Here is a 27,338-nt window from a genome sequence, read left to right as displayed (position 1 = left end):
GTTTTGTTTTTTGTTTTTGTTTTTTTTTTTACCCATTTGCTTCCTTGTTGTCCTTTTGCCAGTAACTCAGCAAAATATTGTCAGGGCCCTAATCTCTATGCAGTTTCAAAATAGCCATTATCCTTCCTGTGCTTCCTTGGAACCAGAGATACTTCAGAGGGATGAGTTTTTCAGCAAAACCTTTGGCTTTAGCTGTTTAGCTCTGGGCTTTGCAGTGTGATATCTGTTAATGAGATCACTGTGTTGGACTGTAACATGGATCAGCATGAGACTGCAATTAATGTTGCCAGTCAAAAATTGGGATTTTGTGACTCCACATGTGCAAGCCCCAGGACACTGGGCAGCAGTGAGTATCTCACAGGCTTTTGCAAAACCCCACAGTGTTGTAAGGACTGCAGGCATTCCCCTTCATGTCATCTCAGTGTGTTGTGGCTATTTTTAGGTTTTGGGGTGGTTTTTGTTTTCCCTGTGAAGGTCAGCAGGCAGTGTGGTTTGGTTAGCAGCTGCTCAGGCACTGCATTGTGGTGGCTCTTGTGCAATGGGACCTCATCAGTGTGACTAACCCTGCTATTCAATCATGAAAAAAGCCTTGCTCTGCTCTAATTATGCTGCATGATGTCAAAAAGATATTCTTCAGCTGTTACCAGATTGATGAAAGCCTGATTCATGATAATTATTGGGAGAAAACAATCAGTCTGATTAGTTCAGAACTGACACGGTAAGGGAAGGAGAGAAAGATTTGAAAATTTACTTGGGCATTGATTAGAACTAGATTTGTGTGTATGTGTGGAAATGAGAAACAAGGAAGAGATACAGGTGCATGGAAGAGAGACATTCTTTTCAAGCAGTTTCTTGTGAATCCTTTGCTTTTCATGAGTGTAATTTCAAAATACTGACTCAGAGGCAAAACCATCAGGTAGTTGCCATTTAAAGGAGACCCTGGAGTACTGATAATACCAGTTAACGTAATTGCAGCCCCAGGGATATACTGGGTCTCTAAAGGATCTTCCTGGATTCATTGCTCGCATGACTTTATTCATGCTTTGTATCCTGGCTTTGCTGATCAGTTCTGCTCCGCAGCCTTCTTCAGGTGCTTGGGGGAGGGGGGGGGGGCGGCTGTGTGGGCTCGAACAACCAAGCAGTTCTGCAAAAGTAGTACTTTTGTACTGATTCAGTGGTCAGATACAGGGCAGGTGGGCTCAGATGTGCTGGGCTGTGGTGGATGTGCTCTCTCATCACAGCCAGAAATGCTGCAGGAACCTTGGAGTGCCAGGGAATGTCAGGGGTCTCCTGGCTGGAAAGCAAGATTCCTCTCTCATCTGAAATGTGCTTTAAAGAAGCAGGTGTGAGGCTAAGGAAAGGGCAGTAGGGAGAAACCCCACTAAATTTCAAAATTCTTCAATCTTGTTGATGGAAGATAGTGTTCAGGCCTTTTTCTTTACAGACAGATTTCAAAATCTTTAGAATTTGGATTCCTTTTCTGCCAAACCTCCATGGTTTTTGCATTACATTTTAGTGTTTTAGCCATGACTCATAATGGACTGAATATTTCCAAAATTGATACTTAACTGTAATGCTCTTATTTCAAATCTGGTGGATCAAAAGGGCAGAGAAAAAGTGAGAAGAAAAAGGTCTTTCACATAAGATTTTAATTTGTTCCCAGATAATTGGATTCCTAAGATTGTACACAAGAGAGGGAAAAAACAGCTACCAAACAGCTGAGTCCACCTTTAACAAAAGCTGGGACTTAGACCCGAGTTAAACATTAACCTGCCTTGAACACAAAGACCTGCTTATGGTGGTAATGCCCAAATCACCATGTTCACTTGATTTTTGTAACCAAAGTAAGGAAGCTGCCTCCAGTAATTTTTGTACTGTGTGAAATCACTGAAAAGTTTTAGAAGCCCATACTGGTGTGTATAATAAGGCAATATCTCTTGGGTTGTAGTGGGTTGAATATTTCATATCACAAGATTTTTTATATTTTTAATTAGACATCTGTTAGGTAATTTTCACATGAATATTCAAACATGTGACTTCATAACTATTTGCTGAAAATACCTGAGGAACACTCATAATTCATGTGCAGAGATAGGGAAATGGAAAGTTTCTCAGCAGTGTTTTCTTACTTCTTTTATTATTGTTTTTCCAATTATTTGCATGGTTTTGAACATTTGAAAACACTGTGTGCTTTGAAACGTATTTCATGTGTCTAGAAATAGCAGCCATTGTGCAATTACATTTTTTACTTGTTTTTGTGGAAAAGGAAAAGAAACATTAGAAATCTATTTGTGTAGTACATTACAAAGACTTGTAACAAACAGGTTTCAAAAACATCCTGGGAAGTTTCAATGATTTGCTTAATATATGCCATAAAAATCAGTGGTGACCATGAGGAGCTGCTACAAGAAGCCTGGATAATGCTGTATGCCTAGGAATGCTTCAGAGCTTGTAAACATATAGCCCAGGCAGTTAAAAAATAATAATTTGCATGTTACACATATTGCAAAATAATGTTGTGTGATAGCATTTGTAAGAGAAACACAGGTTTATTATATCTATATTTTCCTGTAAAATGCTTTCCTAATCAACTGGTGGAATGAAATAATATTCCACACCCTTAAATACCCCAGAAACAAATAGTTCCTCCATACTGGTGTGCATTTCATAGTAAGCATAAAAGCTCTGCTTGTAGCAGGCTGACTTCAGCATCCAAAGTGGGGTTTACAAGAATAATTTGCTATCAGAGGGAGTTTATTTATGTGTTATCATAGGCAGTGAATCAGGCAGCAGGTATTTGGGGTTTTTCAAGTTGTCTCCTTTACCAGGAGGAATTAAGGGAGTTCAGGAATTTCTTTGATGCAGTTCTGTTTGAATATATGAATATAGAATGTAATGAATATAAGATCGGGTGTTCCTGGGTGCAACAGGAATTAGGGCAGCAGGAAGCAGGTACAGGATAGCAGTTTTGCAATGCTAGCCAAGCATTTTCATGCTGTAATTTGACTTAAAAATCAATCCTAACTTGCTCTCAAGGTCTTGCTGTGATTTTAGGCTCTGCTAGGAGGAGTCTGCTCCTGTTTTAACTTAGGGCTGATCCAAGGATTTGTCTGACTGTATGATGATCTACATCATGGAAATGATCCAGGATGGAACTGATGCATTGAAGTATAATCTGAAATTTTCTGAAAGTCCTTCAGTGATAAATTAGGACATTCATTGCAGCCCTCCCATTAAAGGAAACATAGTTATTGTGTTTGATAAGTTCCTTGTCAGCTGAATTGAAGGGATGGTGTGTGGGGGGATGGACCCTTGCACCTTCAAAGTAAATGGTTTATAACTTGTTTCCTCGTATGTCTTCACTCCTAGATAAGAAAGCTAAAACCATGTGGCAGGAAAGTAGGTTAAGTCAACCTCAGTTCCTTGAAGTCGTTGAATCTTTTAAAATATTTTCCTGTTATGGAAAATGTTTTCTTGTAAAAGGAGCTAAGGAACACAATGTCTGGTTTGTGCAGCGTGGGTTTTTTGCCCCTTTTCCTTTCTCGTTCAGCTGGGGAAATCACTCCTGTGTACTCAGCCTTTATTTCATTGAGATGTTTTTCAGCTCTGGGGCTTTTTTTTCATGGAGGTGTTCCAGTGTGTTTTTCTGTTCAAGCCATGACATTGTTGGCATAGGAAATGCACATCCTGCTGCTCTGAAGGGGAAAGTAAAGGATAAATGGTGGAAAATAGCAGCACATCTTTCAGATATTAAGTGATTTGTTCATGGCTGCTACCAGTTGTGTTTTACAGGTTTAAAAAAAATTCCAATGAAGACTTTGTTACAAAAACACCTCTAGTCAAAACCTCTGTTCTTCATTTTATCACGTTAACATTGAATCAGCAAGTGTAAGAGAAGTGTGAAATTACAATCCTTCTATTACATCCAGGTTCCTCTGTCTAAATACTATCCCCCTAGACTTGGTAGCTGGCTTTTGATTCCTGTGAGGGAGGACATCATCACCACACTGGAAATGCAAGGCTGGAGATGCCTCTGAAATGAGAGCTGTGGGTCAGTACTGCTCAGCTCTGGGGCCCGTGGGATAAGAAGGGTGTGGAGCTATGGAGTGCAAAGGAGGTCCATGGAGATGATCAGGGGGCTGCAGCACCTCTCCTGAAGCTGGACTTGTTCAGCTTGGAGAGCCACACCTCTCCTTGTGCTCTTTTCTTTCCACCTATCAGTAGCTGTGAAGGAAGCCAGCATTTCCTGGGCAGTGCACAGGGAGGGCTTTCCCTGGGTTTTTGGGGACTCAGTACTGTTGTTCCCTCTGGGTCAGTGACTCACAGCCTGGTGTTGAGGCATTTGTCATCCCCACAGGGCTTTGTAGGGTCTGTGAGGGTTGGGATGGCTCATGCTCCAGGAAGCACATGGAATCTACATCTACTTACTGATAGACTGGGTTGGGATGAATGTGTTTCCAGTATTCTAGACACTCTTCAGAGTAGGGGTGAACATTAATATTTATATGTTTAAAAGGTAAAATCCTGATATTTAATTGTTTTTACCCTATTTTTTGGGAACATAATAGGTAATTTTACAAAATCTTAATTCAGAATATTGTCCTATGCAAAGAATAGTATTATTTAATTCATAAGCAGAAATTCATAATGAAGTAATTTAGCTTCTTTTTGATAACCTAGCATGAAAAGTTTTTATAGGTTTTTTGGAGATCTTGAATAAGTTGTGCTGGCATATAATGAGCAGTACTTAATGCAAATTAAAGAGAGATTTTGGCTGCTTGGTGTGCTTAGTTTTCAGGTAATACATTTTGAAATAAATCCCAACAGCTGGAAGTTTGCATAATAGATTAAAAGTTATTTAATGGGCCTGTTTAACCTGTGAGGTGGAATTTATTAAAATTTGTGGATATTTAGGACCTTTAAAGGTTTCTTTGGTAATACAGTGTAGGAGTTTCCTCACAATGAAACTGCTGTATGGCTAATATCCACCAGAAGTGTTTTTGGGAAAAGAGCCTTTAAAACTTTCTCAATAACAGCTATGAAGAAAAAATGTCAAAGGGAAAAAAAAAAAAAAAAAAGCTTGGGTGGAAATTGAAATCTCTTGTGCACACTCACTGCTGCTGTAGAATGTTCCACTGACCTCCTGATGGTCCATTCAAGCTGTAACATGTTCAGGAGCTCGCTGTCATCTGCCCTGGGCTTTGATGTCAGGTTGCTGAATAGAAAAATCCATACTACAGTGAGCTGAACACTTGATCTGCACAAGGCCTTGAATTTTAATGCTGTTGACTTGTTTCAAAGAGGGGAAAGAAAAAGGCAGTGATCTGAAACCAGCCTTTTGGATACTGGGAAAAACAAAGAATTCTCATTTTTCAGGTTGATTAACAGTTTTTGTTTATCTGTCTCCTAACAGATTTATACGGATTGGGCTAATCACTATCTAGCAAAATCTGGTCACAAGAGATTGATAAAGGATCTACAGCAAGATGTGACTGATGGAGTCCTGCTAGCTGAAATAATCGAAGTTGTAGGTGAGTGACTTTCTGTGTTTGTGCCAAGTATCCACCAGCTCAGTCAGACAATCCCTGTTTTTATCTTCTGCACTAACACAGAGAGCATAGGGGGCTATCCATCAAACTGCATGGAATTATGTAGATCATTTTCCTTCGGAGGCTTTGGTAATTAATTTGAAAAAGCCTTGTCTTATAGTGGAAAAATATTGGAGGTTGCTGATAAGATCTCCTGACACAGCAGTATTACTCCACATGGCTGAATGTTAAAAAAAACCAACTCATGAGATATTTTTTTTCTGCTAGGATGCTGTTAGCCCTCACTATTTCTAATACCTCTTGGGTACTGGTCTGAATATAATTCACAGTGATATTGCCTCCTGCGCTGAACCTCCCACCTCCAGTTGGATTTGGGAGATCTGTATATACAGCTGGGAAAGGAGAAAGAGTGTAATTTTTGTGTGGCAGAAAAATAAATCTTTCATAACGAGTTTTCAGATGAGGAAAGTCACTTACCATTAGGACAACTCTCAAGTGCAGGCTCAGTTATTTTATCCAAAGCCTTTAGTTCTCTTAAATTAGTGCATTAATGCTCATGGATAATGAAAGTTCTGAACAATTTTCTCTGTGTAGAGCTCCATATTGTCCCTCTTCCCCTGGGCCTGGATCCTTCATTAGTTCCTTCAGAGGCTCATCCATCTGGTGCTGGGGATGCCACAAAACACGTGTATGGGCCGATGGAGATGGATAGAATGGGAAAGCCTGCTAATGGGAATTAGGACAACCATTGTTAGGAGCAAACTGACAGATTTGAGATGCAAATGAAGAAGCCAGCAATGAAGAACAGGACATCAGTGCATGCATATTTATTATGTGTGTTTGAGATGCTGTAAGGGAGCTAGTTCTGGATTTGAGGTAGGATCTGCAAGCCCTGTTCTGGGATGACACTGTGAAGCATCTTCCAGTGATTCTACTGGGATATGTTAAAAAGGATTTTGTCTCTCTGCTGTAGAGCAACACTATATCTCAGTAGCATTGTAGATCTGCTGTGCAGTTACAGAGGTGTAAAAACAGGCCATGAAATAATTGATGACTGTGTGTTGACAGTAGGTATTCACTATGAGCAATGCTCCTTCCTATATCCCTTTCCTTTAATAGGAAAGGTTTTTGGGGTTGATTCCTTTCATGCCTGTCTGGCTACCCTGCCTTAACACAGTTGTAGGAAACTTCTGTATGAGAACACATGTGCAAGAATACCACCATCAAAATGCAGACTTGGTTCCTTCTACCAAATATTTAAATGTAGCTCTTTGAGTACTGACTTGTGAAAACCCTTACAAAATTCAAATTATTCAGTCTAAAATACATACCCAATTATTGCTTTGATCACCTTTGCAGGGTGGTTTTTTTTTTTTTTGTTTTGTTTTTTTTTGGGGTTTTTTTTGTTGTTTTTATGGCTGCATTTTGGCTAATTTTTAAGATACAGTCTGCAGGGTTTCAAAAGTTGAAGTATGAGGGAAAGGATTTCTTTTTTGAAGAACCTGTTTCATGTGAAAGAAAGGTCATATTTAAACATTCAGAGTTTAATCCAGCAACTTAATAGTGCAGAAAAGTAATTTGTTTCTGCTGTGTATGGCTTTAGGCAGCTGCATCTCATTGTCACAAAGATGAGGAGGGCTTTTACACATTGAAGCAGCTTTTTCTGTAGCCTGCAAAATCCAAGCTTTTTTCCTAACTACATAGTAAGAAAGCTTTGATATGCAATGCAGGAGAGGGGGTTTTTTATGTTATGGTATGCTATGTGCAAAAGCAGCTATTTGCAAGTCAATTAAAATGCATTCACATCATTCTGGTTCATTTCAGTTCAAAATTTATGAGCCTGTAAAAGAATATGTAAGTACTATATGCCTTAGTAATGCCATATAAACATAGTAGCTGTGTTTAAATCCATGAATGCAGACACACTGGGTGTGACCTGGGTTCTTGCAGGTGTCTCTGTACATATGTCCCAAACCGGAGACAGCTCCTTCACAAGTTCATTAGTCTGCTTTCAAGTAGTTATGAATGGTGCCAATTTATAGGAATACAGCTATTAATTTTTAAAAGTGTTATAAATTTAATATTACGAGATGGGTGCACAGGACATGGAAAATGGGATTTAATGAATTAATCTTTGTTTCTGTATGGCCAAATACGAGATGGCATTCCTGGAAGCAGTGTGGGCTTCTCGTGTGTGGAGGCTGATGGACCGCTCTGGGGAGCACACTGTGAATTCAGCTGCAGTCTCTTTCATAGTAGCAGCAATTTCTCATTGCATTGTGTGCTGGGTCATGGGTGTGTAAAATTGGAACTATCCAAGAGTGAATCTGTGTTGCTGCTTTGTTTCTCATGGCTATTACTGCTACTGGAATATTGTGCCAAATGTGATCCTCCTAACAGGGAATCCATGAAGTGGATGGAGTTCTGATTGCTGTCCTGAGAATACATGGGACTGCTAGAAAATACAGCTTTTAATGCCTGAATCAAATGGGATGTGAGTGCCTGCCTGTATTACAGTGAAAAAGCAGTGGGAAAATGAACTTTAGTTGTAACTGGTTCTTCAGACTCAAACACAAAGTCGTTTCATTATCCAAGGCTGAAAGGTGAAACAGAGCAAACTCAGAGTCTAAGGCAAACATTATCCACCTCAGGGATTTCATTGTTTTACCTCTGACCTTAAAGGTAGAAACTGTGCCCTTCTGCAGGCTGGGGTAGCATGTGAGCCATGGTCAAGAATCTTGAAAAGTTGTTTCATGATACGTGCTTTAAGAAAAGAAAGAAAAAAAATATTAGTTATTAATCATAAATTTTCCATTTGGATTTAAAACCTGTATTCACTCTGCAAGCAAACCATCTGCCATGCTAACATCTCTATATGTGTAGTGCTTGCTTTGCCACCCAGCAGTGATTCAGCTTCCAGAGCTCACATCTTTCTTGTAGTTTAAAGGAATTCCCTGTCACTGTACAAGAAGTTGTCAGAGCAGTTGGCTTCTGCCCCAGCTGTCTCTGCAGGCACGACCCAGTAGAGAACTCCAGCTGCTTTTTTTCTTTTTGTGGCTCTCAGTGTTTCACACATTCACTTGGTCTGGACAGCTACAATCCAAAACCCCTTTACTGAGCTGGCAGCAGGTGCTCAGGAGATCATTGGAATAAATGCCCTTGGTTTAGATTTTTTGCTTTATTGCCTCTTTTTTTTTTTTTCTTGCCTTTCAGCAAATGAGAAGATTGAAGACATCAATGGCTGCCCAAAAAATAGGTCTCAAATGGTGAGTAGTGAAGTGGTCTGTTGTTTGTGTGTGAGTGGCTGAGTGACAGGGTGGGACTTCAATGTCTGAGACTTTTAGTACCAATTTTTAATTAATTTTTCACAGTAGTAGACTAAAAGTATAATCTTCAGAATGTTAATATTACAGTTCTTGCCCCATTGTAATCCACAGTAGTTGAATGAGGCCTTATAATTTATCACATATTTACAATTGAGATTATTTTTACATTGTTACTTTATATTTCTGAAATATCACATAATTAAACAGAAATATATAGAAGAATTAGATATTTGAAAGTATGATTAAGAGTTTCTATATCTTTTGAAATGAAGCAAAGTAAATGAGCAATATGAATGAAATGAAAAAAATTAATAAAATTCAAGATGCATTTTGTTGACAGATAAGAAGTTGGTTTGTATCTTGATTGTGTTTAATATTCAAATCTGGAGAACCAAAAATCAGTCCAGGAAAATTGAAAGTATAATAATACCTCAGGAATATATTTGCTGTGAGTATTGCTGAAGCTAAAGGTATAGCAGAATTTTACAAAGAACACAAATAATTGTTTTTAAAATGCATTTAAATGAAGAGCTTTTAAAATTTATGATACTTCAAACATGGTTACTTCCTTCTGTATCTTGAGGAAAAAGTCATTTTGCAACATAAATTCTATTCTCTTCCTTTGGCATTGCAAATGCTTGCTTTGGGACACTTGGATAACTGTTCTCTGTGGGAAGTTTTTTAATGTTTTTTATTTTTATGAGTGTTTCTGACTTCCCCTACTTTCATGACTTCAACATGAGCACAGCCACTCATGTAGTAAAATGAAATAAAGGTTTAAGGAGAGCTTGACATCTTAAGTCAAAACTCACACTCTGTTCTGCTCTTCTCCTTTTGCTTTTTGTTTCTTGGAGGTTATCAATCTTGCTGAAACCATGGAGCAAGCGCTCTGTAAAAAGCAAGCCATCAGGAAGATTTATCATTGCTCCTTTTTGCTGCTTTGAACGGGGTGTTGCTGTTCTTGCTGTAGCCACAGCAGCTGTCTGGAGTATAAATAATGAGGAAATTTTGACAATTACTATAATTTAATGTTCCACAAGTGTGTCATGAGAACTGATTGTCATTCAGGACTGGAGTCTGTAACCAGTTCCAGGATGTTGCAGCTAAAAAAGTCACTTCAAGTCATTATTCTCAATGAAGAGAAAGTGCTGCCCTGTTGGATAGTGGGATGCATGTTGCTTATGGTAGCTGGATCAAGTTATAACCAGAGGCATGCAGGGGGCATGTGCTGGGTCAGGAATGCTGGACAGGGCTGGAAGGACACATTTGGTCTGTGCTGCCTCTCTGATGTTACTCCACTTGCTCATTCAGGAGGCTGCAGTGGGTAGGACTGAACCCCCCACTCACCAGACCTGCAGTCACAGCTGGGCATCCCCAGCAGTTTTCCTCATGTGAGAAAAATGAGAATTATGCTTATGGCTTGCTTTTATCAGGTGCCCATGGTTACAGAGCTCTTTGTTGTCTGACTATAAAAATAGTGTTGTTTCCCAGAGAAGCTGTGGCTGCCCCATCCCTGGAAGTGTTCAAGGCCAGGTTGGAGGGGGCTTGGAGCAACCTGGGGTAGTGAAAGGTGTAACCAGAAGATCTTTAAGGATGCTTCCAACCCAAATCATTCCATGATTCTTCTAAGGCAGAACACAGGAATCTTCATAGAGATGGTGTTTGTGCAGTAGTTACTTTCAGTGTTTAGAGAGACAGGACAGACGTGTTGCAGTGCTTGTTTTAGGTACAGCAGTCTTCATCCTTTGCATTTCAGTGCACTCTATGAATACAGCTTACAGGGTCCTGCAGAGTGTGGGAGCTGGTGTTTGTGTCTGGTAACTCTGGCTCAGAGAGGTGGCAGAGGCAAGGCCATCCAGACGCTTAGGTAATGTCCACTCTTTTTTCAAATGAATCTTTCAGTTCAAAGTGTCCATATCCATATTAGAGTGCTTGAAAGGTGAGCAGCACGATCAGAAGATTTGGGGAGATGTAAAAAAAAAAAATAGCACCAAAAAATGGAGATTTAACTTTGCTCATTGTATAGAAATACAGCAGATCTCAGAGGGAAGGAAGCCGTCTACCATCCTCTTCACCCTTTGCAGAACCCCAATGCCCTGAGCAGACACATGTGAGCTGAGCTGTGAAGAATCAGCTCACTCCCAGCCAGGTGTATCAGCTTAGAAAGCTGGACCAAATCTGTCTTCCCAAATCCATCCGAGAACATGGGGAAAAGAAGTGTCTTCATTTCCATGTGGCACAGTCCCAAGCTGGTGGTGCCAAACCTGAGGGAGCTCTCTGCAGAGCCAGATCAGGCCTCTGTGCCTTGTTCCCTGTGTTGGAGAGCATCAGACAAATTGGCCCAAACTGAGCATTAGAGACAGCTTGGGTCTGTCAGGCTCCAAGCCACTGCTAATAAGCCTTGTCAAGTGAAGTTTAGTACTGCAGAACCATGTGGGACCATCAGTGCTTATCAAGCTTGGCCCAGCGTCAAAAATGACATGACAAGGACCCCACTGGCTCCGTGAAAAATCACTTAGGTGAGAACCTCTCCTCCCATCATCATCTTGTCTGGGTTCTTCTGCTGAGGGGAGTATCCCTGTCTTCCTTTGCTCCAGATAAGAGTTGGCTGGCTTTTATATAATCTATTATAGACTATTCTATAGCTTGTCTTCTGCATAAAATCTGTTTCAGGTTTTTTTTTCCCCCAAACCTCTATATTTTCGTACTGTATATATTTGTCTAAACAAAAGCCTGTAATTCTGGTGATTAGTTCCAGCTGCATGCAGAAAATACTGTGGATAAGAGAGGATGTACTTGTATGGAGCACAGGCTCTGGGACCAAGAATATTTGGAGAGCATCGCAGCATTTGGGTTTAAAAAAAAAAAAAACACGCAGAAAATGTTGGCATAGTTCTTGGTAACTGAGTGAAGGTCAATAAATCAAGGTCAGTTTCTCTCCTGCACACTTCTGAAAAGAAGACTTAGGTGAATAAACCTGAGTAGGGCTATCTCTGCTATGTTTTTTTTTTTATAGGAAAACAGAGATATTTTTCCTTTTTTTTTTTCTTTTTTGCTTCTTGTTTAGGGCATGATTTTAGAGTTTAACACGTGGCATCTTGCAGATTATGGGAGGTTAGTACCTGCCCTCCTAGGTACTACAGATTATTCTTATTCATGTGGGTGCCTTTGCAAGTGATGAATGCTACCTCTTCATACCACTTACATTTGTAAAATGATAAACAAAACCCGAAGTGTATGAGTTGTCTGTGCTACATTATATATGTATGAATATAGCAAAGCTGAAAAGTGCTAAAAGGAAGAGATTTGGGGAACCTGTGGGTGGATACACCAGACTTTCATCTTCCCATGTCTGGGGAAGTTGTGGGACACCCAGGACAAGAATTTGGAGCAGCAGAAAGGCACGTAGGCTTAACAAACACCACAGCACCTCCTATAAATAGGGGAGAAAATTACTGTGGTTTGCCTACTGTGGGTTGGTGCTTGGGCTTTAATATTTTTCAAGATCACTTTGTGTCTGTAAGTATCTGCTCTCAAACAGCAACAGGGAGGTATTTATGTTTTTTTTAATGTGTTGACAGAAGTTTTTAAGAATCATCTCTTTCTTGTGCAGATACCAAGCTGTAGTGGTAAACTGGTATCACTCAGTCTTCCTACTGCTGTTTGTCTTGCAAATAAAGGATCTTGTACTGACTGCAGATCAGAGCCAGCATTTCTTCCCAAGAACTGTATGGAAGTTGGGATGAAGATCGTGTTTTCAGTACAATAACTTAGTTTTCAAGGAAACCTTACTTCCAGTGATGGGAATTTGACTATTATTTTAATATTTGACTGATTTCTTGTGCTGTGATAATGAGCTCTGATAATGAGCTGTTTTGTAAAGTGTATGACACCTAAGGAACAGTTTGTATGGAAATTTTCCAACCTGTTGGGGACCTTGGTTTTGACTTGAACAGTACTGAGAATATTAATTCAGCTGTTGGAGACAGGTATCCACTCCCCTCCTCAGTGTGATTTGCCAGCTCCATAAATTATTTTTTTTTATTGTCTAAAGAGCATAGATGTTGAAATCTCCATTGCTAATTTGTTTATATGGCATGTGTCATCCATATTTCTGTGTTATTTTTCTCAAGGGCACTTTAATGAATTGATGTAATGGATGTGAGTGCTGCCATGATGTGGCTCATACTTACAGGAGCTGGGCTCACACATTCATGGTTGGAAGGAATAATACAAACTGAAACCATCTGCATGATCCAAGCAGCTCTCTGTGTGTGTGCAATACCCACTAAGGGAGGGAGCTGCTGTGTTATGTACAAATAGCTAAAAACAGCTGCTGTATTAAAAAAAAATATTATTTGTTGCTTGTTTTCTCATGGAAAATAATTCTGTCTCTGCTCTTCGAGAGCAGGCACCCCCTTTAACCTGCTCCTTTAAAAGTTTTGAGCAGTTTTATACAACCAGTGTTGTCCAAACATTGCCATAGGAAGGTGCAATAAATCTGCCAGGCTGTTGCTCCAGCCCCTGAGTCCCAAAGCCAAGCAGGGCTCTGCTGCCGGGGCATGTGCTGCTAATTCAGGGGAGCAGCCCTGCTGGAAGATCAAAAGCATCACAAGCACATTTTTTCTCTGTGAATTCCTAGCGTAGGGATTTTTGGAAATGTATCCCAGGGGTTAGATATAGCTGTGTATTTTCAAGTAATCCAACTCCAAGGCTGAGCAAATGTAGTAAAGGGAACTTTCCCATCATCTGAGCCTTCTCCCACTTTGCCTGGGGAGCTTGGAACTTACCAGGAACATATGTTTGGAAATTTAATCTGGTTTGATGCTACCATGATAACAGATGGGTGTATTCTGGCCCTAGCCTGTGGTGCAGTTCCACACAGCTGAAGGTCACCTGAGGGAGAAGACATCCCCCAGTGTTGTGCCAGCCTGGCCAGTGACAGACACCAGCTTAGCTGCTGTGACTGCCCGTGCAGGGACATAGCCAAACAGCAAGTTCTGGAATGTTAAAAGAATTTTCTTTAAGCTCTCAGGGTTTCTGTTGGTCATGTATGAACCCACGCTGTGATATAGACAAGAATGATTTACTACAGAGAAGATCTGCCAGGTTGCTTGTACTTAGCTGTCCTTCAGCCTCAGTTTATATGACTCTTGCTCCAAGATAAGATTGATTTTACTGTCTCTGTTTTTTTCCAGATACCCAGACTGTTGTTATGCTGCCATGCTTCCCATTTGTGCATGGTAATCAGTGAGACAGGCATGGCTGGATCAGAGGTTTCTGTGCTGCAGAGCTTGCAGTCCAAATAAAACCACAAGCCCCCCACTGGGCCCCCCCATCATCCTACATAGAAAATGACAGGATAAATAGAGCTGGACAGGATCAGGAAAGACCAATATGTACATCTCCCTGCCATGAGGCATGGCAGTGTCACCAAACAGAGATTTGTTTCATTTCTGGAAGGGATGGCTTCCAGAACTCTTTCTGCTTGTGAGGATGGGTGATAAGGCAGTGTGTGCCTCCTGCACTGGATGGGTGTTTAGGGTGCCTTTGGAGACATTGCTGTTGACATTCTCATTTCAGTCCCATAAAGAATCACCTTTGTGGTCCCCAGTGGGCTGCTCTCAATTCTTCAGCCTTTACAGTGATGCAAGAATTTGTACATCATCTGTCTCTGAAACAGTGTGAGGTTCAATAAAGAGCAACAAAGTAATTTTTATTTTAAAAAATGCAATATATGAGCTTCGGTATAAAGACAGAATTAGATTCTATTTGATCATTTACGCTACAGTTAAATGAAATTACTGCATTTTGAATACCTATGGTTCTGCCCACCCTGTATTCATGAAACAGCGAATGGATTGAGGGGCCAGGGTCATTCCACATGTGTATATGTAGGTGTCTGTAGCTTCCACTTATATATTTACACCTACACCAAAGTCTAGAAGCACCACTAACATAATTTTCTGCCATGTCCATTACTGATATAAAATTATTACATAAATATACCTTTTATGCAATACTTTGCAAACACACAGCTTCTTATTATGCTTGACATAAATGAGGAAAACTGTGAAATCATGGACAAGAACCTTTTCTAACTGAGAAGAAAAAGTTTGGTTGATTTGAGGACAGGTAGAAGTAAAAATTAATTTATTATTCTCCTTCAGCTTGGTGCTATAAGAATTAAGGCTGTTTGTATGGAAATTACTTCTCCTGCCTGGGTGTTTCTTTTACAGGAGATGCAGTGATGAGCTCTTCACTGTGGAATATCTGTGTAAACACATCACAGCTGTTACAAAGAATTAAACAGTCCAGAGAAATGAACTTTTTGTCTCTGTGTCTTGTCACAGATCTTTCATTTGCAGCAATTGCTTATACACTGGAACTGGGTGATAATGGTTATTTTAATTAGCTATTCCTTGATGGTAGTGCATGTCTAAAGCATTTTATTCTTCTGGTTTTTGTGCAGAGCTATTTTTACATGCACAAGCGGTATTATTGCACTTGCTCTGAGCAGTTATGCAGGGGAATTTCAGTAGGAGATGTTATCCAGGTGCAAGGAAGGAGGGGGCACATATGTGTTGGTGGCACTGGAAGAAATCCCTTGGGAACAGGTGAGGCTGAGAGCCCCAGGCCTGCAGACACAGGAATGCCAGCAGGGAGGGAGTGCAGCGCCTGGGAACAGGCTCTGGCCACAGCTCCCTGCCCAGGGACCTTTTTTAGAAATGAACAACTGTCAGCGACTGCATTGCAGGAGGTACTTTCCAAACAAGTTTCATTAAATTCTGGATTCCTGCTGCAAGTTCAAGTTACTGATACACAGAGCCTTCAATATCTGAGCTGGTGTTTGAGGACAGAGAGCAGCCAGTGCTTGGTGCACTGAGTGATGTTGGTGTCAGTCCTTCCTTTTGAGCATTTGTGCACTCTGAAAAATATTGTTTTTTGTAAATTTCAAGGATGTTTTAGGAAGAAGTCCACCCTTGCTAGATATTGGTGAGATTTTAGATTGAATCATAGAATGATGGAATTATTTGGGTTAGAAGGGATTGTGAAGACCACCTAGTTCCAATCCCCCTGCCATGGGCAGGGACACCTTCCACTATCCCAAGTGGCTCCAAGCCCCATCCAACCTGGCCTTGGACACTCCGAGGGATGGGGCATCCACATCTTCTCTGGGCAACCTGTGCCAGGGCCTCACCACCCTCACAGGGAAGGATATCTTCCTAATGTCTTATCTAAACCTGCTCTCTCTAAGTTTAAAGCCATTCCCTTTTCCCTTTGCACAGAACATAACTTTTAGCCTGGGAGCCCCAGATAGAAAAGGGTCTTCGTGAGCAGCCAGGGAAGGTGTAAGTAATGCATCCATGAGAGTCACTGCTGTCCTAATTATGGGTTTGCTGATCACAGCCATGGCTTCTCCCTACTTTTTCCTCTTTTCAGTTACACAGGAACAGAGATTCAGTGCCAAGAAATACAATTACTGTGATATGCTAAAATATTGTCAAGTGAGTTTTATCTATATCCTAAATTAATGATTCTCCAGAGGCAGGATTCTTTGTTGATATTTGTTTTGCAAAGTTGAGCTTGTTGTGGCTTAATCATAATTTAGAACATCTCAAGATTTCAACTTATTCACAAATTACCCACTTTAACTTTTCAAAGGTCTGATTCTGAAGAGCTAATCAAAAAATAATATTTCCAGGAATATTTTTCAAAGAAAATGCTCTTTACTTTTGTTTTTCCTCATGGGAAAATTTCAGTTTTAAATAAATAAACCTGAAAAAAACAAACCTGAAAGAAGGCTGAATAAAGCAGGAGCATTTCTACCACCCTCTATGTGTCTCTCCCTGAGCAGATCAGCTTTGGCAAACCTTGGGAGTTGCCCTGGATGGCCTGAATCCATTCACAATACAAGCATGCCCCTTGGATGCTCTTGCTTGTCATTAGGAATTTTGGCCAGTGTGGTTTACTGCCCTCATTTCTATTTACACTGGGCATGTTGGGAGTGAATGTTGAATATTTTTCCCATTATTTCTGCAGGAAGAGCTGCAAACACAGGATAGCAAAGGTTTTACTAGGGTCAAAGAGAAGAGGATGCATGAGATGAGGCTTAGGCTGGTTCTCCAGCCTTAGACTAGTGCCCAAACTCTCCTTGTCTTTAAAAACCCAAAGTAAGGCAATTATAAGAGAAGACTCAACTCTTCATGAGTTGAGCAGATTTTTGTTTCTGTGGGTATATCTGCCACAACCTGTCTTCAGAATATGGATTAGCTTCATTTGCCCTTCCATTACGTCTTTTATTTTATTTCTCAGGTGCCCACTAAGTTATGTCAAAATCCTAAAACTTAATTTTGGGAGACAGTTTTATCCAAGTAGCCAGGAGCAGCAGATGAACACTGGGAGCAATGTATTATTTTCTTTTTAAAAAGATACATTTTGAATGAGATAACTGCTAATGAAGATTTATTTTAAACAGAGCAATAAGAGTTAGTATTTATATCCTTCTGGGACAAATGGAATTTGCAGTTCTGCTTTGGTATTTTTTGTATATAATTATATTTAGGAAATAGAGGAAATGAGATATTATTGGAATGGAGAACCCTTCCTCCCCCAAAACTCCAAGATTCTAAGGATTGTCACTGTAATGACTCAAGATTTTAAGGCTCTTTCCAAACTTTAGGATATAAAAATATGAGAGTAAAAGCCTTATTCAAAAATACAGAAAAGGAATAGATTTTGTCCTAAGGAACAGCTTGTGTTTCTTAGGCTATTTGCTTGTTTCTGCACTGTATGTGAAATCTGCTGGAATATTGCATAAAGGTTTTATGAGGCCTTAAAAGCTTTCATATTAATTCATTATTTTTTCTTTTGAAAATTAATATACTACACATAACATTGAACCACAGATTACGTGGAAAGCACTGGTTTCAGTATAAGAAGTGGGTTTTCTGGATAAGCTCATCAAAACTCCCCATTTATAACTGTAAAAGTTGGGAGCAGAGGTCTTGCATCACGATGTGAGAAACTTACCCTGGCTTGTAAGTGAAGGAACCTACAATAAGTTTAATTCTGGTTTTTGTGTAAAAAAAAAATCTGTGTCTGTGCCCGGGGCAGCACTGGTTATCCTTTACCTCGTGTATTTGACTTGGCAGAGTTGGACAGACAGCTTTGGCTGGAAGCTGTGTCCATACTCAGCTTTTTGTCTGATATAGTCAATGTTCAACACGTCAGTGCCCACCTGTGGGTCTCCATTTATAGGCTACAGGATGGGGATATTTTGGCTTGGGTTTTTTTTTTAAATTTGTTTCTGACATATCCTGTTCTGCTTATACAGGCCAGGGCATGTTTTCTCTCTAGCACTGGCAAGAATAGAAATTGAAATTGCTGTTATTTGACAAGCACAAAGTCTTGTGTGATTATCTGGTCTTGGACAGTTCTCCATGTGCAGCACTTAGCCATGATGCCTTCTGTTCCCACTTTGTCAGGTTATTCATGTTAAGAGGAAGTTTACAGGTAGGTTTTCCTTCTCTGAATATGAGAATGGGAGTGATGACACTTGATACATTATGTTGAGCAGAAATTTAATTTTACAGTGTTGTTGTAGTTTTTTTCTCATAATCTCCTAATTAAAAGAAAGGAGGAGGAGGAACCCCAGAGGCTGCCAGCCCCTCTGGTGTGGGCTCAGCTGTGCTTGGTTGGCATTTAGGGACATTTCAGAATAAATACCCATCATAAAAGGATGTGGGACTGATAGCACATGTTGATAGTAGATTACACCTGAAGTAGTTTAAATGTGGCAATCTAAAATTGCAAATTCATTTTAATATTTTGGCTGGGAGGTTTAATAAGGCTCAGTTTTGGATACCCCAGTAATGTTTCTGAGTGAGATAATCACTGTGGGCAGCTGTGCTTGGTTTTCCTTCTTTTGCACAGCTTTTCCCTGTTTTGGGTAGGCAGGGAATGAGAGTATCCAGCTGCCATCTTTCCTGCTTTGCTTTAGCTGCGTTAAATGTTGCTGACAAAACAAATGAGAAATCAGAATTGTCAGCCAGAAAAACAACCGTAGCTCACTAGTGAAACAGAAAATATCCACTCCCCTTTGGCAAATCCAGTCCTTTCACATCTGCTTAAAGGGTTTAAGCAATATGTGGACTTGGCAGAAAAGGGGCCTATAGAGTCTGGGTGATGATTTGCTGCTGAATACTGTAATTACAAGGAGGCAACTGTGTTTTGTGTTGGAAGTCACCAGGATGCAGAGTCATTGGGGTTTTGCTTAGAATCATAGAATGGTTTGGGTTGGAAGGGACTTTAAGAACCATCTTGTTCCAATTCCCTGTCATGGGCAGGGACACCTTTCACTATCCCAGGTTGCTCCAAGCCCTGTCCAATCTGGCCTTGAACAATTCCAGGGATGGAAAAGCCACAGTTCTGTGCCAGGGCCTCACCACCCTCACAGGGAAGAATTTTTTCCTGCCATCCAGCTGAGACCTATCAAGAAATTTCACTTCTATCCTACACACATCTAAATGCTCTAATTATCATAGCTTGCTATCTCCAGCCCTGTCTGCACTGGGGGCATCATAAAACAATATTTTTGTATTACTAGTAGTTAATACAGCAGGGGACAGGGCAGGAATTTTTCCTGGGAGTGAAATTCATGACATGTTGCATTGCTGGGAAATTATCTCTTCAAACAGCAAGATGATTTCTGATGCATTAGACTGATTCAGCCAAGTCAGGGTTCTTGACTCAGGCCAGCCATTGATGTGTGGGAAGGACCTTGAATTCTTACCAGCAATAAATTTTAATAATTTCAGCTACAGTCCTGCATTCAGTGTTCTACTTCCTTCTTGGATTTTCTCTAATTTCCTTCCGTTTTCCTTTTCGAGCTCTATTTTTCCTTCAAAATCCACCAAATACTCTCATTCCTGCCTTGCTGCCATGTAATGTTGTTAGTATCACAGATACTGTGAAAATCTTAGACAGTCATTGACACCTTTATATCTTTCAGTTTTATTCTTTTAGTGAATTTCTCATATGTGCAGTGCTGTACATCCCCACAGGATCTTATCCTAGTTGTTTTCTGAATGTAAAGGGGTGTACTTTTGCACATCCCTGTTACTCCCACTTTGTTTTGTCATGCCTGATGAAATTAGGGTGTTTTCCATCCCAGTAGAGCACCAAGAGCCCCTGTTTCTCACAGTTTTTAGCCAGGCATTACCACTGGTGTGGCAAGGCAGCCCATCTGACCTTTTGTATGGCAGTGAGGTTCCAGGTTACTCAGCCTATGGTTCAGATACAGACCTGTGACAGAGAGTCATCCATCAGTCTGAGGATGGGAATGAATTACCTAAATTCAGTGGCTACAATGCTCAGAAAAACTGGGGGGTTATCCCATAGGAGAAATGGAATTATTTTAAAGGGGGCTTCCTGAATCTGAAGAGGATGAGATTAGGACATCAGCGAAGATTGCTATATAGCACCAAGAATGAGGACATGGGTGAGGAACTCACTCCCAGATGTAAATCTTAATCTTCTGCTCACTCTGTCCTAAAAGAGAGTTTATGCAAAGATGAGGGGCCTGGGAAGAGAAGCAAGCAGAGCAGGACTGAGAGAGCTACTGCAGATCTGGAGTGAAGGTGAGATGTTGCTTATCTTTAGTCACTAACCTGCTTATTTGGAGAGGAAGCATCTACCCACAGCTGTGGAAGTCTGGAAGTGTTCTTAGAATGATGCAGCTTGTTAAGTGCAGGTAGTAGGAATGGACTGATCCTTTTATGTAGTGTTTATTTTTGAAAAGCTGAACTTTGGTTTTCCAGCCGAGTCCCCAGTCGCCTCAATAAAAGATCTGTGTTGGAAACTTGAAAGGGTTGTTGAGTACTGAAGAAGGAAATGGATCAATTGATTGTTGGATCATATTGAACTGTGGATAAATGAACCTTTGAACTGTACCCTGCTCCAAGCCTTAAGGTCTGAGCAGTACAGGAAATGTATTCTTTGGTACCTCTCTGGGTTTTGGAGTACACTCAAAGTGTACTATATACTTTGTGTACTTTATATTATATCTCAAAGTATAATGAGGTTGATAAACGTGTTTCTAATTGTTGAAATCACAGTTCAGCAATGCCAATAACTAAACCTCCACCCCGACAGAAGAAAATGTTTTTATTGTTATAGTTATTGACAATAAATTAGTGTACCCTGAGAGAAATCCATGTGGAAGGTTTCCTGGCAGCTTCCCTGGTACTTTTTTTATTGCTTTGAGACGGTCAAGGAGCTCAGGTCAGGTGCTGGGAGCTCAAGTTCTGAAATGCTGCCTTAGCCCTCAGTTGTGTATTTTTCTGAGGGCAGGCAGGAGCTGCCAGGGCAGCTGGATTTTTCATGTTTCCTTTTGATGTCTCCATACTTCACAGAATAAAGGTAGTTATATGAGAGCAAGTGTGGGGCTTGGTGTCTGTCTCCTTCCTTATCCATATGGTGGATGCAGTGTTTGGTTGCAATGTTTCAGGAATTAATAAATTATGTTTGAGAGATGTTCAAACACAAAGACTCTAATTTATCACTTGCTGATTACCATGGCTAAATAAAAGAATTGCTCAACAGTATCATCTAAGAGTTTGTTGTGTAACCACACACAAAACATGGTGTTTCCTAAAATGTTCTTTGCAGCCCCTCGAGGTGTCCAAGCTTAGGCTTTTGCATGGAAGTGCTTTAGTCTGGGGTGGGGGCTGGCATCTCCCTGCATCTTGTGGTTATAACAGCAGAGCTTCAGTGGGAGCTTGGTGGGAAATCAGGTGTGAGGCTACTGCAAGATTCTTACTGTAATGTTGAGATAGAGTGAAAAACATTCCTGACCCGTCCAGCCTCTCTGGAGTTCACTTTCTTAGCTAGGGTTTGAGTCCATTCTGTGTATAGCAAAATAATTGTGTAAAGCAACTGACAGCCAGACCTGTTGTGCACAAGTCCCTACCTGGTGAAAGCTGATTTTATCCCATGAAGGTTGTTCCCATTGTCCCACCTCTGTGAGAGGCAGGACATGCCCCTCAACGAGTGCCCAGAGTGGCCTGGTGTTTCTGACTCGTGGGGAATGCCGCCAGGGAACGCATTCCACATTCCAGCTGGGGTTTCCAGTTACAGCTTTTGTATTCAAATCCTGGTGTGGCTGGAAACTTCTGCCAGCTGTCAGCTTCCGAGCAAGTGGCAATCTGCCTTTCCAAACAAATGGCCTCCATGTTTATTTTTGGTTTCATGTTTGTTACAATTGTTGTAGGTTACGAATCCTGGCACAGCATCCTTGACCCTCTAGTAAGAAATGCAGCGATCGCCTGTTGTGACTGGGGCTTGAGCTAACCCGCTTCATGCAAATGCAAATAACAGAAAGCCCTGACCCGTGGAACAGTCAGTTTATAATCAATGGAATAATCCATTTAGGACCTCAGTAACTGATAGGGTTTCATGCTATGGTTTCCACATCATGAGCAAAGGGATTTTTTGATGGGATGCAAAGACTGAGTGCACTCAAGAGTGGCAGTAGATGGAAGTAAATAATTATTACAATGCATTTTCTTTTTGTGTCTCCTTTTTTTCTGTTTGTTTTGTTTGTTCTTGAACAGATTGAAAACATAGACGCATGCCTGAGTTTCTTGGCTGCTAAGGGGATTAACATCCAGGGGCTGTCAGCAGAAGGTGAGTCCATTGGTTGTTTAAAATTTCATGTTGAATGAGGAACCTGAATTACTACCTGTGATTGCAACTAGAACATGGAGTATAATGGAAGATTAATAAGGTCAATTCAAACTTCTGGCAATCTTTATTTCTTTTTACCCCATCTCAGTGTGAAAGGTAGATAAAATATGTATCTAATTTCTACACAGCTGACTTGTAACAGTAATCAATGAGACCAAATTAGAATTCAGTCACTTCTTTACTACTTTCTGTTTAAAACCAGAAATTTCTTATCTCAGTTCTATAATTTGCACATTGATCAGTGTATATTTTACAGATATAAGTGAACAGCTGTCAGTTGTTTGCCCTTTCAGAGAAAAATTTATTTCCTTATTCTTCAATTATTCTCTTACCTGAACAACCATCCTGCTTGCTTCTCATTTTATAGATTTTTCCAAGTGCACAAAACAATCAAATCCAAATGTTTTGAGCCAAAACAAAACATTTTGACCTCTAATTAATCACTCTGCTTTTGAAGAGCATCAGAATTTTCTGAAAGCAAACTAAGTTAACTCTGTTCCTTTATGCCAGGATGTGTGGTACCTGTTGGCTCAGAAGCTGTTTAGCTATTATCTTATTAAGAGATCAAACAGATTTCTGTCATCCTCAGCACCAGCATTCTCTTGTATTTTCATTTAAATATGCTGGAAAAGCAGTTGGGTTCAGTAGCTGAATGTATGATATGACATCTCCATCAGTGTTTTGCAGAACAAATAATTGAATGTGTGTCATCACATGAACTTCAAAGTTACATTTGATAACTGAGGCTCTTCTCAAACTTAGTTTGGAGGAGGAGGCTGCAGCAAAATAGCAGATATTTAGTGCTCTGAGTACACCACAGCTAGCAGAAGAGGAGGCTGAATGTTAGGTGTATTCTTATGCTGGATTAGAACAGCAATAACAAATATTTTCCTCCAAAGAGAAGCTTTACCTGAGTGCTGCCAGCATTACATGCCTCAGTTGCTCAGTTATAATCAGAAGGATTCTCATGTCAAGAAAAGAAAGCATGAGCTAAAACTTCAAACGGCAGAAATTTGTTTGCAAGGAAATGATTAAAAAGAAAACGCAGCTGAGTCGGTTGTAAAGACCAATTTTGACCTTAGCATGGAAATATTGTAAAAATACATTTCACATGATTTAACTGTCATGCTAGAAGGGAAAATCTAAGTGAAACAGCAGATCAGTGATGAGAAAACTGCCTGGGTGTACAGAGCTGGCAGCTCACATGGTGTTGCTCACGCTGGGGAAGGGACAGCATGATGAATGCTCAGAGCTCTCTGGCCAAGTCACAAGTCAGGCCCAGCAGGACATGTTACCCCATGGCTTCACTGGTTTGGGATTTCTGCCTTTCTTTTACACTATCTAGGAATTAGTGTATTAAATCACGTGGAAGCTAAGAAGAGACCAGCAATGTTTGCTGCCAGCATATAAATGAGAGCATTTACTGGCTCCACCACTAATACTGAAGGAAGAAAGTGACAACTAGAGAGGGGGAGGGAATGAATATATTTTTATAAAATAAGTTAAAAGACTTGAATGCAACAGTAAAGTGAATTTCTCTTTCTAGTTGCTCCAGCACTGTGTTGAGGAACAAAGAACCATTTAAAGTGAGGAATGTTGTTACCAAACAAGCCAGTGTTTCTGTGCAAATTGCCAAGACCTGCTAGGTCAACTGCAAATAACTTTATTTACTTCACTGGCAGATCCTCATCGAGGAGGAAGGAAAAGGTTGTGATTGCTTCCAAATGGGAATAATCACTGAAGTCTCCTGGGTTTGTTAAGAGCACGTATTTTTCAACAGTGTAGCTTCAGTGTGGAGGGAAGTTAATGATTCAAAACTGGAATTTTCATGACTCCTAAATGTTGAAATAATTTGGGACTGCACATGTATATCCTTCCAGAGTTGAAAAATCCTGCTTTGATATGTGTGTGCCACTGACACAGAGTCTATTCTGATGGATTTATGCAGTGGAGATGCTGAGGATCTGCAATCACTGATGATGACTGTGCTGTGCTAGAGGCTCCCCTTCCCCAGAAATGTGGAGGCAAAAAGGCATCCCCTTATCAAAGATTCTTAAAAATCTAAAATCTGCATTTCTAGTTACTGAAGAAAGCTATGGAGAGCCGGAGATCTCTTTTCACTTTTTGCTGCAAATTTTTATTGTTCATTCTTTGAACTGTCTTTCTATACCCCTGCCCTTAGATTTGTTTTAGACTCCTGGAATTGCAGCTGCCCAGAGGAGCTTGCTCTCCTTCACACAATATCTCCTTGCTCTCAAGATATTGAAGATATTGGAGGACATAAATGTGCAGTAGAAATTCAAATTGATATCACAGATAAGCAGCTGCACATCTTTTGGATAACAGGATAATGATCAGCTGAACACATCTTGGAACAATGATGTAGGGGAAACAAGCAGCAGCAGGAATATCTCAGGATGGAAATCTCCAAAGAGTGGATTTGTGGGGTTTCCTATGAAAACCAAATTCCAGTTTCAAGTGTCTGAGTGTTTGTTTCCAGTATCCAGGACAGTAATTTTTGGTTCCACATTTAGAGTGGCTGGGTGACGTCCTTATCTAAGTCAGTATGATACTGGAGCTGACCATGGGCTGGAGAGGACTTGAAGCAGGAAGCATTTGAGACTCTGCTGATGTGCAGAGTGCAGTGAGGCTGAAGTCATCTTTGAAATACTCCTTCTGTATGAAGTGCAAGGTAGAACTGCCAGAATTACCTCAGTTTTTAAGATAAAAGAAACAGAGGTACTGCAGAAAGTCCAATTTAAAATGTTTTTTTTTTTTCAAATCCAGAGGGGAAGAGACTCATTAAAAGTGTTCTTCTGATTATTTGGTCAAAAGCAGGTTGCCCTTCTGATAAATGCAGCAGAAAACAGGCAGCAACACATCGTAGGTGGGTTATTGTTATAATTGCCTCTCACTTCACATAGAAATCAGTTTCCAGTTGCATATAGCTTTGCTAAATTTAAACAAGCAGGCCCATGGTAATTTCTTTTATCTCTGACCTGTATTTGTGCAGTTAAGCTTCCCAGTGTCTCTGGATCTGTTTAGTTATGCTTTGACGTGTGATTAAATGCTACTTTCCTTACAGATCCCATGAGTAATTTGACTTCTTTGCTGGAGATAAGGAAATCCTTTTTACTGTGTTCTGCTGTATTTTGTGTCTGTTCTACTTCTATCCCTGTCCTCCCAAGCTAAACACAGATTATTGAAGAGAACCTGCGGGTTAGAGAAGGAACCTGCCTGGTGCAGTGAGAGAAGGCTGGGTTTGTGCATGGCACTGCATGGGAGCAGGAGTGGGCTGGGGAAAGGGGAAACAGGCAGGATTAATTGGGACCCCATTGCTTAGGAAGATACTACAATTGGCCAAGAAAACAAAGGAAGACTGAAAATGGCTGCTGGAGGGTTCTGGGAATTATAATCCTATAAACAAGGATTGAAGGGTCAGTGGTGGGAGAGAGTGCTGATGGAGGAGCCAGGCTGCAGGGAAGAAAAAAATGGCTAGGAAACTGAATCCAGAAGTATGAGAGGAAAGGAATATCCTGGGTCTGGATATCTGGAAAGGAATATCCTGGGTCATAATCCCACTGGGTCTGGGTGATGACCAGGGCCACTTAGAGAAGGGCTAATATTCTCTGAAGATGTAGGCATGGGTTGAGACAAATTTCAGAAAGAAAGTAAATTATATTAGTGGCTGGGAAGGGAAAGTAGACTGAGGTGCAGGTAGACAAGGAGCTCAAAGCTGGGAGCTGGTACAGAACGGGAAAGAACAGTTTTAAACCTTGAGCCTCAGATCTGCTGGGTAAAGTGCTTAGGATTAGGAGCAGAAGCTTGTTTATACAGCAAAGATAAGCAATGTGCACAGAAATGTGGCTGGGAGAGGGAGTAAAGGATGGAGTGGGGCTCATCACAAACGCAGAGCAACCTTTCAGCCAGAACTGGAAACAAATGAAAATTCTGGTTCTTGCCTTTGTGCTTGCCCAGTGTCTTGCCACATGTCCTTTTCTTCTTACTTTCTCACAGGGCAACAGTCAGCTTTTAGTTCAAGTGATCTGTACAACACAGGCAGAAGTTCAGCTGTTCGATGTAGCTTTTTAAATTCACTTTTTAAATTTAGGAAATTAAACATGCTGAATAATTAAGTCACAGCACATTAAGGTTGTCTGCAAGGAAGAATTTTCCCTCTGGTGTATTAATTATCATACAGTGGTTAAGTGCATGGTCTGATACACCTCTTCATCTTTGTATTTCTGTTTGCTTTTACACTTTTGCATTTGATATGGCATAGAAGAGGATGACATTCAGGAATTGAAAAGTTTATACATTGACTGTCAAACTATCTTTAGGTACATTGGGTGCCCATCCCTTATCAGCTTGTGATAGTATCAAAGATGGTAATTATGTTTGAATACAGCTTTGTCACTCAATAACCATATTTTCTAGTGCAAAACTTGCATCAAATTTTCTTAGTGGAAACGATTATTCTGATATTCCAAAAATACGTGTCAGAATAAAGTAGTTTCCTCTTTGTGCAAATTTAGGACTGAGAAATCATTTACAGTGTGCTGTCCTTAATACAATTGTTGTTGTGGGGGTTCTGGTTTTGGTGTTTTTAGCTATGTTAATTTAAAGGAAAGATTTAAAGGGACTTGCATTTTAAGCACACTGGCATTAACACAGACTGCAGAGGAAATGTGAGTTATTGCTCAGTTGCTGCAGG

The 27,338-nt window shown here is 40.4% G+C and overlaps 1 protein-coding gene across 4 annotated transcripts in view; it reads left to right on the top strand.

Annotated features, from left to right (window-relative positions):
- NAV2 (neuron navigator 2) overlaps positions 1-27,338 on the top strand; it is a 371,538-nt gene that overhangs the window by 219,405 nt on the left and 124,795 nt on the right. For all 4 annotated transcript variants that reach the window (XM_053946235.1, XM_053946233.1, XM_053946234.1 and 1 more), the window contains exons 2-4: positions 5,414-5,531; positions 8,763-8,815; positions 22,492-22,564. In XM_053946235.1, the coding sequence (XP_053802210.1) occupies positions 5,414-5,531; positions 8,763-8,815; positions 22,492-22,564 (244 nt within the window). The remainder of the gene's footprint in view (positions 1-5,413; positions 5,532-8,762; positions 8,816-22,491; positions 22,565-27,338) is intronic.

This window comes from Vidua chalybeata, chromosome 6 (genome assembly GCF_026979565.1).
Source record: "Vidua chalybeata isolate OUT-0048 chromosome 6, bVidCha1 merged haplotype, whole genome shotgun sequence".
Lineage (NCBI taxonomy): Eukaryota > Metazoa > Chordata > Aves > Passeriformes > Viduidae > Vidua > Vidua chalybeata.
The sequence above is the reverse complement of the archived record's forward strand: the minus strand, read 5'-3'. Positions and strand labels throughout refer to the sequence as shown.